General features: G+C 34.0%; 1 protein-coding gene across 1 annotated transcript in view; it reads right to left on the bottom strand.

The window, feature by feature from the left end:
- Usp34 (ubiquitin specific peptidase 34) overlaps positions 1-17960 on the bottom strand; it is a 221303-nt gene that overhangs the window by 161998 nt on the left and 41345 nt on the right. The window contains 7 exon segments of the mRNA XM_047522220.1: positions 17-109; positions 195-276; positions 5223-5284; positions 6815-7007; positions 9494-9561; positions 12804-12953; positions 13114-13164. Of these exon segments, the coding sequence (XP_047378176.1) occupies positions 17-109; positions 195-276; positions 5223-5284; positions 6815-7007; positions 9494-9561; positions 12804-12953; positions 13114-13164 (699 nt within the window).

Genomic DNA, 17960 nt, shown 5'->3' with positions numbered 1-17960 from the left:
GAGTTATTAAGTTTACCTGTGCTGCAGCCCAAATGCAGTCAATATGCTGAGTACTCAGTCGCCCTTCTGCTGCCAAAAAATTCAAAATCACTTGGCACTGCTTGATAATCTGGAAAAGGAAAACTTAATGTAGTTAATTTTTAAAAATGTTCTTCTGTCTATAAAATACGAAAACCACGTAATTGTCCACAAACCTCAATATGTAAATTTGGTCCAAATATATGTTCCACTACATTGTTGCTAATAAGCCAGTCTGCAAGTTCTTTTGCAATGGACCTAAAGTCAAATAGTAAAAATAGTACATTAAAAAAAAATTTTTTTAAATCATCCTTTCCCCATGTCAAAAAGGCACTCAGATGAAAACTGGAATTTGTTCCCATACAAACTACAAAGTAGTGATTACATACAATTAATTGTGCGTAGCGCTCTAAAATGTAACTAAGGAGGAATGTATTAAATGCTCCGATCCCCAGTACCGCAAAAATAAATAAATAAATAAATAAATGCTAATATTCCTGGTTTTGTAAACAAGTAACTGAAAAGGTAGGATATTCCTAACAACTAAAACTGAGTACCCAAGTGAGAATACCAAATGTAACAACTAGCTGGTAATTTATTGTCTTACTTAAGGACTTTGCCTTCCCAATTTTCAATTTCCATAGTATGTTTCCCAACATGCCCCCTACAATGAGATAACATCAAGAAAGTAGGTTATCAAAAGGATGAACAAAGACCAAGTATTTCCAAGCCAGACTGTAAGTCACTGCCTGATACTAATGAAGATTCTAAGAGTAGAAGAAAACAGATTTTAAAACATCAAGTACAATAAAAGATTTCCAATTTTTTCATGTTAATTATATGCAAAAAAACTGAAAATACTGAGTAATTTTCATTTCTTATTGTTGATTCAAAAATTATTTTATAGTAAGTTCTAAAGATTTTTTTTAAATACTTTTTTAGTAGTCAACGGATCTTTGTTTTATTTGTATGAGGTGCTGAGAATTGAACCAGTGCCTCAAGCATGCTAGGGAAGAGCCCTACCCCAGAGCCACAACCCCAGCCCTAAAGATTTTCTTTTAAAAAGAGAATTAGACATATGGGTCACAAAAGGTAAAATGCTAAAAAACTACTAGTAGTAATTAATATATTTTACCTATTTCTGGATATTCATACTGAATTAATGATCCATAAGCTTCAAATGTATTTATACGCTATTACTTTTGTAACAGCTAAATGAATAATAAACATTCAACTATATTATCAATAACAAACACTCAGAACTCTGGAGATAAATATATATACATGTAAATATATGTAAAGATATATATGTATTACCTATTAAATATTTATTTGTATGTATTTATATGTGTGTATGCATATAAATGTGTGTGTGTGTTTATTCCCAGAAAGGACAGGGAAGTACAGAAATAATATTTGAAGAAATATTGGCCCAAACTTCCCAAACTGAATTTAAAACACTTACACATTTAAAAAAAAAAAAAAAAAAACCCAAACAGAATAACCAAAAAGAAATTGATCACAAAGAGTCCACATCACGGGGCAGGCAGGCAGGGGAATCTAAAGAAAAAATTCCTGAAAGTAGTCAAATAAAAGCAACTAAACAAACAAAATGATCAATAGCTGACTTCTTATGCAGAACAAACTAAAATAGCTACCTTGGAGCAAACTTCTTATATTATTATTAAATCACTACTAATTTGATGAAGTTAAACATATACTGTAACTCTTAAAGCAAACCACCAAAAACATGTTTTTGTTTTTTGGTACTGATGATTAAACCCAGAGGTGCTTTACAACTGAGCTACATCCCCATCCTTCTATTTTTTACATATGTAAACATATAAATATCTATATGTTTACTTTTTTTTTTGAGACAGTCTCAGTAAATTGATGAGGCTGGCTTTGAACTTGCACTCCTCCAGTCTCACTGCCTGGCAAACAATTTTTTAAATATTAAAGAAATGGAATTAAAGTAGAATATGCCTATATACTGCAAAGTAAGGCAATAAAGGAAGACTATAAAAACATAAGACAAAATCAATAGCAAAATGGCAGATGTAAAACCAGCTGTAAAATAGCATTAATAGTGAATGGATTAAAAACTCCAAAAGACTGTAGGGCTGGATTTATTTTTTAAATGTCCAATTCCATGCTGCCTCCAAAATACATACTTTAGATTCAAAAACAGACAAAATAGAAGGATGGGAAAACAATTATCAAACAGTAATTACAAGAAGGCTACAAGAGCCATACTAATATCAATTAATATTGACAAAATCGGGCTGGGGAGATAGCTCAGCTGGTAAAGTGCTTGCCTTACAAGCACAAGGCCCTGAGTTCAATCCCCAGTACCACCAAAAAAAAAAAAAAAAAAAAAAGACAAAATCAAAAATAATATTAAAAAGACATAGAAGGATAGCTTTTAATGACAGAATTTTAATGACAGAAGTATCAAATTATCAGGATCACATGACAACTGCAAACATTAGTACCTAACAAAAGAGCCCAAAAATACATGAAGCAAAAACTAAAAAAAAAAAAAAAAAAAAAAAAAAAAAACAGTTCAACAGTATGATCATTCTTCTTGTTCCAACAGTCATATTCTACATAGTCCCTGCAAACCATGAATTAACGAATAATGAGCCCTTCATCCTAGGGGAAATATGAATATACCACACACAGATTGTAACCTTCAATCCTAAAAACAACTCAAACTGACAGATTTTACTTCATCTATTTTACAAAAGAGAAAAAGATGTTTGGAACTGTTTAGATGAAGCTGCCTCCTATCAAGTACTGGAGTTGGTATTCAAATTCCATCCAACTGGCACCAGAGCCCATCTTCTTGCACTACATACAAGATGGCAGAATGTTGCCTTGTTCAACTTCAGCTTTGAATGTGAATGTTGAACTGTTCTACTGCTCTAAGAATGTGTATGAATGACTGTGCCACAAGGGTTGATTTGGGGGTTACAGAAAAACTACAGCAAACACATGAATTCACAAATACAAAATAAGGACCAACTGTAACTTAAAAATCCAATACCCTACTTTCAGAAAAACTAGGTAGAAAAATCAACGAGAATATGGGAGCCAATACTATGAATCAATGAGACCAGACCTAACAGACATCTATGGAACACTCCATCTAACAACAAATCACAGTCTTCTTAAACAAACACAGAACAAGATGAAGTAAAAACCACATGATAGGCCACAGAACACAGCAAACAACCAATTAAAAACAGGGCAAAGGCACAAACAATTCACCAAAAAAGAAACATAATGGCAAATAACTACATAAAAAGATGTTCAGGACTAAGGATGGAGCTCAAAAGTAGTGCACCTGTTAAGGATGCACAAGGACTCAATCCCTGCAAAAACACACACACACAGATGTTCAACATCATTAGTGATTAAGGAAATGAAAAGTAAAACCATTAAAGAAATGCAACTTTATACTTATAAGAAGAGTTATAATCAAAAATACAGTAACAAGTACAGGTGAGAATGGGAAAAAAATGAAACCCTTATACATTGCCAACGGGAATGTAAAATAATTTAAGAATATTGGAAAAACAAGTTTCTTAAAATATTTAACAAATTTATCACATGAAGCAGCAATCCTACTCCTCAATATCTACCCACAAAATACAGGTCCACAGAAAGACCTGTACACAAAATGTGTACAGCAGCATTACTCATATTAACCAAATAGTGAAACAATCCAAATATTCATCAACTGGTAGATGAATAAACAATAAAAATGGAATATTTATACAATTTAATACTACTTGGCAATATAAAGAAATAGAGTACTAATATATCTTACAATATGATGAACCTCAGGAAAGACAGGAGATGAAGAAAGAGTATACTAAGTGCAAGACTCCAGAAGAGGGCTGGGGGTTGTAGCATAGTGGTAGACCACGTGCCTATCATGCAGAGGATCTAGTTTTGACCCCCAGCACCACACACACAAAAAGAAGCCAGAAGAAAAAGATCACTATCATATGACTTCATTTATATGAAATGTCAGAAATGGGAAAATCTATAGAGAAAGGAGATCAGTGAGATTGGGAAAAAGAACTGACTACAAATGAACTAAAGGGACCATGTGAAATGATGGGGAAGTTTAACTAAAATTCACTGAACTATACATTTAAAACAGGTAAATTCTGCCCAACACAGTGACTTATGCACTTCAACCTAGGAGGCTGAAGCATGAGGATTACAAGTTCAAGACCAGGCCTAAGCAACTTAGCAAGATCCTGTTTCAAAATAAAAAGAACTGGGGAGGATGTGACACAGTGGTAAAGAACCCTGGCTTCAATCTCCAATACAAGGAAAGGGGTGGGGGGGGGGGTGAATTTATGAACTAGCCCTCAAAATTTTTACTGTTTTCTCAGAATGTATGTTCTTCATGCTTTTTTGAATGGAGTTCCATCATATTCCCTATCCACTGTTCCTCTAACATAAAGCACTAGCCGGCATTTGCAGCATTACTGCAGTAAAAATTCCAAGAATTCTTAATTTTTGTTGGCGGTAGGGGAAGCCCATGGTAATGTCAGGAGGTAATTAGATCATAAGGGTGGAGCCTTCATGAATAGGACTGGTGCCCAAAAAACATATCTATAAGAGCTCTCTCTTTTTCAGCCATGTGAGTACACAACAAGAAAAGAGCAATCTTAAACCAAATCACCAGAACCCAACCATGGTTGGCAGGGTAATCATAGATTTTCAACCTCCAGAACACAAGAAATTTTCTTTCTTGTTTATAAGCCACCAATATATGGGATGATGGTTACATCAACCTGAATTAAAACAGTATGCTTTCTGAAAATTATCAGTACCAACAATTCACTACATATCCTTCAGGATTTTGTGACAAACAATATTACGTGTTAGTGTATTTTTTTTTAAATTATAGAAATGGGGCTGGGGATATGGTTCAGCAGCAGTATGCTTGCCTACCATGCCTTGGGTTCAATGCCCAGCACCACACGCACACACACAAAACCACCACAAATACTTCAATATATTATTCTGAAAACTTATTAAGGACTTTACAGATTTAAGTCATACGGCAAAAAATTTCTAGAAGATAGTTCAAATCTAAAAAAGCCACAATTATTATTTACTACTTCAACGGCTACACATTCAAATGGTATATTTATGTAAAAATTAACACTCCTACTTACGTTTCTGTGTCTGATACCAATGATTCATTATTACATACATCATTGAAGGTATGAAGTTGATTCTGATTAGAAAAAAGAAAAAATTTTTTTCCAAATCCTTATGTTAGCAACAGGCAAGAAACACAAACTAATTGATATATGTAGATAACCAGATAAAATTACAGAATATGACAGATAATCAGATAAACATGCTTCTCAATTAATTTAACTATTTCCTTTATCGTAACAAAATGCTAAAATTCATTTCTTAAGTAATATTTATGCTTCATTACATTAGGCACATTAAAGAAAGTAAAGCTGAACAAGGAAGAAAGGGGGAAAAAAAAAAAACCATGCAAAGCAAACAACATATCAATACAGACAGAAGGTTTCAGGAAAGGTTCTCTAGATAAAATCATTTAAGAGTTATCTGTACATGAATAAAATTAACCTACTTTAGATTTTCAAGTACCTACCGTACAGACAGACAGGAAACGTAAATAGTAAAGCAAAGGGGATCAGAAGTCAACCACAGAATAGGTATTACAACTCTAAAGGACTCAGTTAACTACTTATCTTCAGTACATTATTCTAATGCAAGACCACAAGCCCAGCCTAGGGGTGTAGTTCAGTTAGCTCAGTGGTAGAGTGCTTGCCTAACACGTGCAAAGCCCTAGGTTCTATTTCTATTTCCACCAAAAAAAAAAAAAAAAAAAAAAAAAAAAAAAAAAAAAAAAAAAACCCAAAGCCAACCAAAGAATATCAGATCTTCTGACCATTCTCCAAGAGAAGCCAAGAATACAGATTCTTATGTGATTTCTCCCCTATTTAAAACAGTACTTAATATGTATACAAAACAACTCGTTACAATTGGTCAAATGTGGTCTAGGGCCCAAATTTTGTGGCTTCTGCCCAGCAAATTAAGTAACTGTTTATAATTATTTCAATTTTTTCCCCTCCCAAAACAATGCTCTCTAAATGTAAAAACATGAAAATTTGTCAGGAACAGTGGTGCACACCTGTAATCCCAGAGGCTCAGGAGGCTGAGGCAGGAGGATCATGAGTTCAAAGCCAGCCTCAGCAAAAGCAAGGTGCTAAGCAATTCAGTGAGATCCTATCCCTAAATAAAACACAAAAGGGCTAGGGATATTGCTCAGTGGCCAAGTGCCCCTGAGTTCAAGCCCCTGTACCCCCACAAAAAAAGTGAACAGTCTTCTTAAAAATGGTGGTCAGGCACAGTGGTATATGCCTGTAGTTCCAGCTACTTGGAAGGTTAAAGCAGTATGATCACTTAAGCCTAGGAGTTCCAAGTCAGCCTGGACAACATAGTGAGATACTGGCTCAAAAAAAAAAAAAAAAAAAAAAAAAAAAAAAAAAAAAAAAGCTAGACCTGAAATCAAATAGACCTAAGGTATAAATCCTTATAAATCTAAGCCTAGTCTCCTCATATTTAAGATATAATACAGAAGTTATTTGTAAAGACAATACAAAGTAATTCATGCAAAAGAGCAGTAATCAAGAATGTTAACTGCTAATTAATGGCAGTAAGTAATATGATCACAGTCTGGCAGGCAAATAAAAAAATAACCAAAAATAAAGCAAATAAATCTTACTGTTATCTGACTCAATCCAGCCAACCTCATAGTCAAAGTAGGTGACATAAAGTACTTAAATGCAAGATCTAGGCTTTCTTTATCAAAGCATAATGTTGTATCCAATGGTTCTTTCACTGTGCTCCACATTAAGTCAGCCATGTTACGAGCCGCACTCTGTCGTAACTCCTGATCAGAGAGCTTGCATAAATACCTAAATGATTCAAAAATATAAAATGCAAATGTTCACGAAACATTTCTAAAGTCCACTAATTCAATAACATTCTTTTGCTACATATTTCCATAATGTTCACTACAGTAGAATCCAGAATCCTTAGACGTGTGCCAACTTATTTCTAAGCAACTCAGTGAGACCCTGTCTCTAAATAAAATACAAATAAGGGCTGGGAGTGTGGCCCAGTGGTTAAGTGTCCCTGGGTTCAATCCCTGATATGAGAGAGAGAGAGAGAGAGAGAGAGAGAGAGAGAGAGAGAGAGAAATCTGGGAAGGGGTAGGTATTAATGTCACCTACAATGATACATTTTTCCTTATATCCCATAATAACCAGTCTTGTTGATTTTATTTTTACTTAAACCATTTGATTTTCAAAATCATAACAATCCTATGTAAGTAACATCATTCCTTCTGAGGATTATGGCACTGATCTTTTATCTGGTCTCCTAACTTCTTTTCCAGCCCTCCCATAACTTAATAAACTCAAATGCCAAAAGTGATCTTCTAAAAAACATCATAACTCATGCTAAAAGCCAGTCAATATTCCCATTGTTAAAATTAAATCCAATCTCCTTACAGTGGCCTGGAAGGTCCTGAATGATCTGCCCCTGTTTATCAATCCAATCTCATACATAACTATTCCCTCTAACACATTACGAGCTACAACAACTTACTTCCAGATTCTTATGTATAAAATTCTTTCCAAATTCAAAGCCTATGCCCATACGTTCATTCGTTCTTTTTTTTTTTTTTTTTTGATACAAGGGATTGAACTCAGTGGCACTCAACCACTGACTGAGCCATATCCCCAGCCCATTTTTGTATCTTATTTAGAGACAGGGTCTCACTGAGTTGCTGAGGCTGGCTTTGAACTCATGATCCTCCTGCCTCAGCCTCCCGAGCCACTGGGATTACAGGCATGCATCACCAAGCCCAGCCACAGGTTCCTTCTATATGGCTCATATGCCCAATTAGTCCTCTGATCATCACCTGATTGGCGGTTTCATGTCCTTCAGACATCACATACCACAAAGGAATCATATTCCCTATAATACTGTCACTATTTGTACTATCCTGTTACTTTCCTCACCAACTCAAACAGTACTGGGAAAATAGCAGGCACCCAAAACTCTGCAAATGAATAAGTGAGAAAACAAGTATAAAATACTCTAGAGGTTTTTTTTTCCCCTGCCAAGGAAATTCTTAGATTCTGACAGCTCATATTCTAAGTCTAATCAATACAACTCTTCTTTCATCATCATCATCTTAGGTTGAGACTTACAAAACTCAAATGACACCTACTCCTCAAGGAGACCTTCTTTGACCTCATTATTTAAAACTCTAACCCACCCTCTAGAATTCTTCATCTTTGCTGCATTTATCCTATAGTACTTAGCAATTCCTAATGAACTATATTATATACTTATTTTCAAAATGTACTATACTAAAATTTTGGGGCAGGGGTGCAGGGGTGGGCATGCTGGCACATGCTATGATCCCAGCTACTCAAGAAGATAAAGCAGTAGGATCACAAGTTCAAGGCCAGGCTAAGCAACTTGACAAAACCTTGTCACAAAGTAAAATGAAAAGGAATCTGACACAGTGGCACATGCCTAAAATCCCTGCAACTCAGGAGGCTGAGGCAGAAGGATCACAAGTTCTAGGCCAGGCTCTGCAACTTAGCAAGAACCTGTCTCAAAATAAAAGAACTGGGGAGGTAGCTCTGTCGTTGAGTGCAGCTGGGTTCCATCCCCAGTAGAGACAAAAGAGGAACAAAAAAAAAAAGACTAAAGATGTACCTCAATGATAGTGCTTGCCCAACATGCAAGAGGCCCTGGATTTCATCACTAGTACCAAAGGAAAAATTCTATTTTTTTTTTCCTCTGCTCCCCAGTGCTTTCTATATAGTACTCATTATGTATTTTTTACTAAATACAGTAGAATCATTACTAATCTCTTCAGCTCTCTTTATATATTTATATAAAACACAAGTCCAAAATAAACTGCTAAAAAGTAAACATTAAAAATAAACCTATATATGTGTATAAAGAATACTATACACCAGGGGCTGGTGTTGTAGCTCAGTGGTAAAGTGCTTGCCTAGTCTGGGTGAGCCACCGGGTTCGATTCTCAACACCACATAAAAATAAATAAATAAATAAGGTTATTGTGTCCATTCGCAACTAAAAAATTTTTTTAAAAATACTATACACCAAAGTGTTATAGTATTTTCTCTGGAGGATATGACTATAAAGGACTTTCAAACAACACAATTCTGTGTTATAAACTATTTAAATATATTAAATTAGTAATCAAGGGGAAGAAATTTTTTGTTTTTTTGTTTTTTTGGTTTTTGTTGTTGTTTTTTGCGGTGCTGGGGATTGAACCCAGGGCCTTATGCTTGCAAAGCAAGCACTCTACCAACTGAGCTATATCCCCAGCCTGGGAGAAATTTTTTGAACCTACCTGATGACATAGGTCCTAAAAGGTATAATGTGCTGCATGACAGCAGGGATATGTAGCCATATTCTAATCTATAAAGAAATATACAGATGACATTAATGTATAACAAATATATGAAACACATGTCTTCAACTAAATTAATAAAAATTAAAAGCATTATTTTGCATTATCAATTTTTCAAAATATAAGCTACAAAATGGTATTAACACATATCGATTAAGTAATTTAACTATACACATGGGTTAAAAAAAAAAAAATCCAGCTGAAGAATTAATACTAGCTTCATGCCAGAAAGGGAAAACCATTTATTTTATTATCTTCTTATTCCACCCTTTTCTCTTTTTTATGAGAGGAACCCCAACATAAAGTACTAAAATAGTATTTTAATAAACCATCTTAGTTGTTTTATTCCCCATCCCCAAGAGACACAAAAGGTTTACGGAGGAAAGCATCAGAAAACTTTAGAGAAAAAGTGAGAGAAGGTGTGCTATTTCAAGAGCAAAAAGTTTTTGGGGTAGAGCAAGGAATACACATTTAAAGTAGAATACAGTCCATCTTCAGAGGGAGAAACAGTACATCTTAGATGTTAATAAACCTTCTCATCCTTCCTTTCAAATACATCAAATTACATGATATTTAGTCCCCTTATTCATATAAAGCAAGTATATTTTTATAGTCACATACTGATTACTGTATCAGCAACTATTTGTTGAAATAAACATACTGAGAACATCCTTCCTGAGTTACAGAAGTTATAATAAATCTGCTTCATTATTTTTTTCCACGAGATACTTCTACCCATTTCTAAATCTAATATGGTTACACTATAATATTCTAATAGCACTTTACATATCTTAAGAATAATTAGATCTAAACCAAACTACCAAACAACAAATTCTGATACTAAGCCTTGACAAAAGCAAATCAAAAACAAATTTAGGAATATAGAGGATACGGTTTCACTCTAGGGACTGGATATAGCTCATTTCGTAGAGTACTTGTGCTTGCCTGTCAAGCACAAGACCCTGGGTTCAATCCCCAGCACCGCAAAAAGGAAAAAAACAAAAACTCCTCGAGTAAAATTCAATACTACTGATAAAATGTTAAGACTTTTCCTTCATCAATTAGGAAAACGACAAGGAAGACTTCAATCCACATAAACTCAAGATCCTAAATGATAAGGCAAGAAAACTAACTAGAATGGAAAAATTAAAACATTATTCTGGGCTGGGGATATAGCTCACGTGGTATAGTGCTTGCCTTGCAAGCACAAGGCCCTGGGTTCAATCCCCAGCACCACAAAAAAAAAAAAAAAAAAAAAAAACCATATTATTCTAAGATGATATTGTTATGTAAAGAAAAAAATCCAAAATAATAGGGAGTTTAGCAAGACTGTTGCTTGGAAAGGTAATATAAAGAAACACAAACACATATATAACATTTCTATTTTTGCTATATGCCAGGAACTAGTAGTAAATAAGTTTTTTTTTACCATAGAATCAGAAAATCCCATATGCCTAGGAATAAGTTAACAAAGATATACAACACTTGTGCATGAAAATATAGAAACAAGGCCAAGTAAGATGGCACACACACATAATCCTTGTAACCTGGGAGGCTAAGAAAGGAGGACTGCAAGTTAGAGGTCAGCCTGGGCAACTTAATGAGACCCTGTCCCAAAATAAAATTTTTAAAAAGGGCTAAAAATGGCTCAGTGATAATAGTGCTTGGCAATCTTTAGCAAGGCTCTAGGTTGAGGATCCAGGAAAAAAGAAAAAGAAAAAGAAAGAGAAAAATACACAAAATGAGTAACAGTTACCTGTCACCAAGTACTTATCAAGTGCAACAAAACAAACTTAAAAATTTACCTTTTTATTTTAAGCCTCATAACAATCCTCTAAGGTAAATTCCATCATCATTCCCATCGTATAGATAAAAAAGTTAAGGATGGAATTCAGGATTTAAAAGCAACTATAAATCCAAAACCCACACACTGTACTTGCCATTATGTACATTATTTATAGTTTTTTGTTTGTTTGTTTGTTTGTTTGTTTGTTTTATTTTGTACTGGGGCTTGAACCCAGATACATTTTACCCCTGAGTTACAACCTCAATCCTTTTTATATCCAGACAGAGTTTCAGTAAATTGCTGAGACTAATCTTGAACTTGTGATCCTCTTGCTTTAGCCTCCTGAACTGGTGGGATTACAAGCATGTGCCACATGCCCAACTAATGTAATATTTGTAAATTAAAAGGATTCTGGAACTAAAAATAACCTTAATAGAGATCACTTAATTTAGATTTTTTTGGGGGGTCTGGGGGGCTTTACCGGGGATTAAACTCAGTGGTACTTAACCACTGAGTAACATCCCAGTCTTTTTTTGTATTTTATTTACAGAAAAGGTCTCAGTGAGTTCCTTAGGGCCTCACTAAACTGCTGAAGCTGGCTTTGAACTTGCAATCCTCCTGCCTCAGCCTCCTGAGCCACTGGGATTACAGGCATGCACCACCTCAACTGGCTAGAGATCATTTATTTTAAATATGGAAACCTGCAGATCCTGATAATAAGTTTGAGTTATACCAGTACTCTTTCCAGTATACTATTTCACTACAAGAACATCAGTGGAAACTATGCAACAAAATATTTGGTTGAGGAATTTTTCATTCAATGTTTTTATTTTTATTTACTTTTTATCAAATAGTTGCACAAGAGTTCAGTCTTTGATTAAGTTAAATATAACTTGCTACACGCATTTTTTAAATGATTCCTAGAATATGTTATTGAGGTTTGAATATACAGGTAGTAAAATTATTAATCGTTGGTACCATACTTACTGTGCTTCACAGGAGTGACACTCCCAAAAAACAAAAAGAATTAGCTTCTTTACAAAGGCAAAAAGAAATGTTACATCTTTATAAAGGGACATCAGGCACACTAGTGGTATCACTGGTTAGCCAATATTTAAATAACCTAAAACCCTAAGGAAGTCAAAAATTTTCCAAAAAAAGAAATGTTAATTTCAGTAGAAGAGTTTTAGAAATAGTCACCTATGCTCCATTTTAGATAAGAGTTAATTGTTGATCTTCACCAACTCTAACTTAAAAAATGGGTTAATTTAATTCAATTCTAATTTTATTCCAAAAATTTTTTTTAAAATGGCATCTATATTCCAATTTTTTCAAAACATAATCCAAAAACAAATGCTACTAGATATGCAAATTATTAAAAACCCACCTTTACCAGACATGAAAATTCAAGTTACTGAAACACTATCACTCCCAAGATTAAGACCACTTTGAAACAGTACTTACATTAGACACAACTGTAATAAATGCATGTGCTATAAGAAACGGCAAAGTTTCAGGAGTTCCATATTCAAAGCAATCCTTCATGAGAGAAAGGCCATTTTTCCCACAAAACAAACATACATAACGAAGCAAATGCAACGGTACTTCTACATCCTATGAAAATGAAGAGAATATGTCATTAATTTGAAACTTATCAGGAAAAATGTTCACCTTATTATCAATACTAGATACTGAAACATATAAATACACTCAAAAGAAATAAACAGAACAAATTTTCCATAAATCTTAAAAATGGAAAAAGATGAACACTTACATTCATATCACAGAATGCCCCTAATATGTTACTTTCTTGAGTTGATATATCCTAATTTAAAAAAAAGTAAATAAAATTAAATCACAAGCATTAAATGACAATCTAAAAAGCATAAAATCTTCTAAGCAAATGATTTTGTAGAAACTCAAACTGATTATTCTGTAATTCCTTATCATCAACAACAGTGATATTCCTAATTTAAGCTAATATGACTTAGCTCTAAGGCATATTTCAACCCTTCTTCAAAGAAATCTTTCAGGACTATGTACTAAACATTACTTTTCCTTTTTCAACAAAAATAATTTAACCTTTCCTTAAAAATAGGATAATTTTTATAAAAAAAAAAATAACTTAGTTAATTGATTCTCAAATTATGCTCTAGAATTCTCTAAAGATATACTTAAAGAGTTCCACGATGTGTTTTCCATCCATAAGATTTAAAGTACTTGGAAGCACAATCATTGTTGGCGATGGTAAAATAAGTAGTCAGTATCTATCAACATTTAAAATGCACATGGCTAGCCAGGTACTATGCATCTGTAATCCCAGCTACTCAGAGGTTGAGGCCAGTCTGGGCAACTCAGTGAGACCCTGTCCAAAAAGTAAACAAAAAGAGCTAGGGATGTAGCTCAGTCAAAGAGCACTTCTGGGTTTAATCCCCATGCCTGCAAAAAGCTAAATAAAATAATATAAAATGTACACTGCCTTTGAACCAGTGATTTATCTTTTGGGTACTTATCCTAAAGAACTAATCAGAGAAGTGTTTGAAAATATAAGTATAATGATGCTCACTGAAATTTTTTTAAAACACCCTCAAGTTAGAAACAGATACTCATCATCAGATAGCTCAATTACTGGTCACTTAGTAATGCAATTTTATGCAACCCTTAAAAAAATGAAATACTCTAAAATTGGATATGGCAAAAATTGTACAACTCTATAGATTTCCTAAAAATAAACTGTTCCTTAAGTGATTTTTATGGCATAGAGGTTATACCTTTAAAAACCTGTTAAGAGTTGACAACTAAAGAAAACATGCATATATATATTTTTTAAAAAACTAAGGTAGACCCATATGCACAAGCAGAGAAAAAGAACATCTTGTGTGACATTAAAGAACAGGATTTATAACCAGGATCTGATAAACATATTTTTTAAATTATTTGGAAAGATATGAACTAAACTAAAAGGTTTTTGAGAAAATCAGGAAAAAAGGGGAGATTCAAGGCTTTTAAAGTATTCTGTAGATTGGGTATATTTTTATCACACTGAAAAAGCAATAAAAAATGCTTTTATAATCAGAAAGCGAGTCAGTCATCTGAAAAACAGCTGCCAAAAGAAGCCATTCATTCACTGCTGTTACCTGTTTCATATAAAGTTCTGCTAAGAGTTTGAAAACGACTGACTGAAAACAATCCCATAGAACTCACAAAATATTTCAAAATAAACAAATACTGTCAGCAATAAGTCAAAACACTTATCAACTTAAGTATAGTAAGTTTAACCTGCTTTCAAGTTTCTACTAAGCAGGGCCACAAGAAAGTTAAAGTTTCAAGATATTTTCTCAAGTTACTCTTCAAGTTAATTTTTACTATCTTCAAAAAGTTCAGAATTTGGCTGGGCACAGCGATACATGCCTTTAATCCTAACAACTTCGGAAGCTGGAAGCTGAGGTAAAAGGATTCCAAGTTCAAGGTCAGTTGGAGACTTAGCAAGACCCTCAACAACTTAATGATATCCTGTCTCAAAATAAAAATGAAAAGGACTGGGGATGTGGGATGTGGCACCCCTGGATCCAATCCTCAGTTAAAAAAAAAAAAAAAGGAAAGGAAAAATCCAGAATAAGAACTGTCATACTGTTAAGTACAGAATCATGGCCTAGGTGAACTATTATGCTGCAATATTAGGTTAGAGTCAACATTTCTAGTGCCTAACATGAACACAGTTATGCTGATGTGCAACATGTTACTCATGGCCTTGGTTACATACTTTGGAACCTGCTGTTTTACCAGTTCACATTCATGGACACATGAATTATGTTAAAGAGTTAACACTGACCTATAGGAAATGACACTAAGAAATCTCATAAAAGCTAAATCTACAATATTGTTCTTTCAAAAAAGTTCTAATTTTATTTTAGGTAATCCCTGGAAAAGGACTTTAAAAACTTAGTGATTTTTAAAAGTTCTGAGGTTTTTTTCCCCCCAAAATCTCACATTTATTAAATGAAATGATACCACCCTACTGTTAGGCAAATTTGTTTCCATTATTTTTTTTTAAATAAAAATTTCTTTTTAGAAAACAAAGAGAATAATGAAATAAATTAAGGTAATTTATTAAAGCAAATACCAATCTATAGTCTAACCAAGAACTGAAGATCACTAGGTTAAGAATAAAATTTCTGCTCAAAAACAAGTCAAATAAAGCCACATACAGTGGTAAATGCTAGTAATCTCAGCCTCTGGGGATGCTGAAATATAAAGACCGCAAATTCAAGGCCAACTCAGGCAACATAATAAAAACCTGTCCCAAAATATCATCAAAAAGGGCTCAGTGGTAGTGTACTCTTGCTTCAATCCCTAGTATCACAAACATTAACAATTCAGTAAAGCAAAGTGTAGTGGCACACATTTGTAGTCCCAAGCTAAATGGGAGATCTGAGGCAGGAGGATCACTAGAATACATGAGTCTGAACAAGCCTAGGGAGACCCTGGCTCAAAAAAAGTGTGTGTGTGTTTGTGTGTATAAAATCAACTTTGATAGGGATGATAAGGAGAGAGGGAGGGCGGGAGGGAGGAAAGCAGAAAAAAAGGTGGCTCCATGTTTCATCTTATTCAGTATTGGCAACACATGTAACAATACAGAAATTAGTTAATTCTGCTTAAGAGCAGTTAGAGTAAGATAGAAGACCCCAGGATTTGAAGACTGTTCTCAGCAATATGGCATAGAAACCTGACCAAATCTTTGAACCTCCAGAAGTCAAGTCCCTCTTCTATAAAATAAACAGTTGTTGGATTTCTGAAGTTACAGCTATCAAAATACTAACTAATGACATGAATTTTGAATCTTCTTCTAAAACAGTTTACTCCAAGTTGTGCCACTTTAAAAAAAATGCCTAAAAGTTGAAAGCTCAATCAGGAAACAATGGCACATCAATACAAAGGAAAGAATGGATAGACTATGGCCTCAAAGAAAAGTAAGAAAGAAATCTAATAAGTCCTACTGCATTGCATAGTAAGTACTAGCTTCCTTTAAAATAATTGCTATGTGTGTATATACACATCATTTGTAAATATACGAAATAGTCTTTAATGTATTATGTATACTACACAAAGGCTTTGATCTAAGACCCTCTGAAACAGCTGACCCTTTACATATTTAATTACAGGGCAACCAGGATAGAAAACCAGAAATCTTATAATATTTGTAACAGATCATGGCTAAAATATAAAAACCTGGGAAACAACTATTACAAACAAAACTAAAGAAGTGCATACCCAATACAGAATGCTGTGTAAGAAAGGTCCTTCTTGACCTTAGAAAATGGAAAGATCTCCCATGCTCCTGGATAGGCAAAATTAATACTGTCAAAATAGTTATACTACCAAAAGTGTTATACCAATTCAATCCAATTCCTATTAAAATCCCAATGACATTCTTCATAGAAATAGAAAAAGCAATCATGAAATTTATTTGGAAAAATAAAGAGAACCAGAATAGCCAAGGCAATTCATAGCAAGAAGAGTGAAACAAGAAGCATTACACTACCAGACCTTAAACTATACTACAGAGCAATAGTAACAAAAAATGGCAGGGTATTGGCACCAAAACAGACATATAGACCAATGGTACAAAACAGAAGACAGTGACAAAACCCCCATAAGTAAAGTTATTTCGTACTATACAAAGGTGCCAAAAATATACACTGGAGAAAAGATAGCTGGGAAAACTGGAAATCCATATGTAACAAAATGAAATTAAACCTCTCTCACCCTGCACAAAAATCAACTCAAAAAAAAAAAAAAAAAAAAAAGAAATGAAAAATCAACTCAAAGTAGATCAAAGATTTAGGCACTAGAACAGAGATCCTGTGCATAACAGAAGAAAAAGGAGGCCCAAATCTTCTTCATGTAAAGCGTAATAAGTAAAATTAAGAATCAATAAATGGGGATGATTCAAATTAAAAAGCTTCTTCTAAGTAAAGGAAGCAATCAATAATGTGAAGAGAAAGCCTACAGAATGGGGAAAAAAAATGTTTACCACATGCACCTCAGCTAGAACACTAATCTCCATGATACAAACTCAAAAAACCTATCAAAAAAAAAAAAAAACCCAAATAATCCAATCAATAAATGGGCTAAGGAACTGAACAGATACTTCACAGAAGAGCAAATACAATCGATCAACAAACATGAAAAAAATGTTCATCTCTTGCAATTAGAGAAATGCATATCAAAACTACTCTAAGATTTCATCTCATACCAGTCAGAATGGCAATTATCAAGAATACAAGCAATAATAAGTGTTGGCGAGGATGTGGGGAAAAAGGTATTCTCATACATTATTGGGGGGACTGCAGACTGGTACAACCATTTTGGAAAGTAGTATGGAGAATTCTAAGAAAACTTGGAATGGAATCATAATTTGACCCAGCTATCCCACTCCTCGGTTTATACCCGAAGGTCTTAAAATCAGCATACTCCAGTGATTTACCCACATCAATGCTTACAGCAGCTCAATTCACCATAGCTAAACTATAGAACCAACCTAGATGCCCTTCAACAGATGAATGGATACAGAAAATCCAGTACATATACACAATGGAGTATTACTCAGCCTTAAAGAAG

The sequence above is a fragment of the Sciurus carolinensis genome, chromosome 13 (genome assembly GCF_902686445.1).
Source record: "Sciurus carolinensis chromosome 13, mSciCar1.2, whole genome shotgun sequence".
NCBI lineage: Eukaryota > Metazoa > Chordata > Mammalia > Rodentia > Sciuridae > Sciurus > Sciurus carolinensis.
The sequence above is the reverse complement of the archived record's forward strand: the minus strand, read 5'-3'. Positions and strand labels throughout refer to the sequence as shown.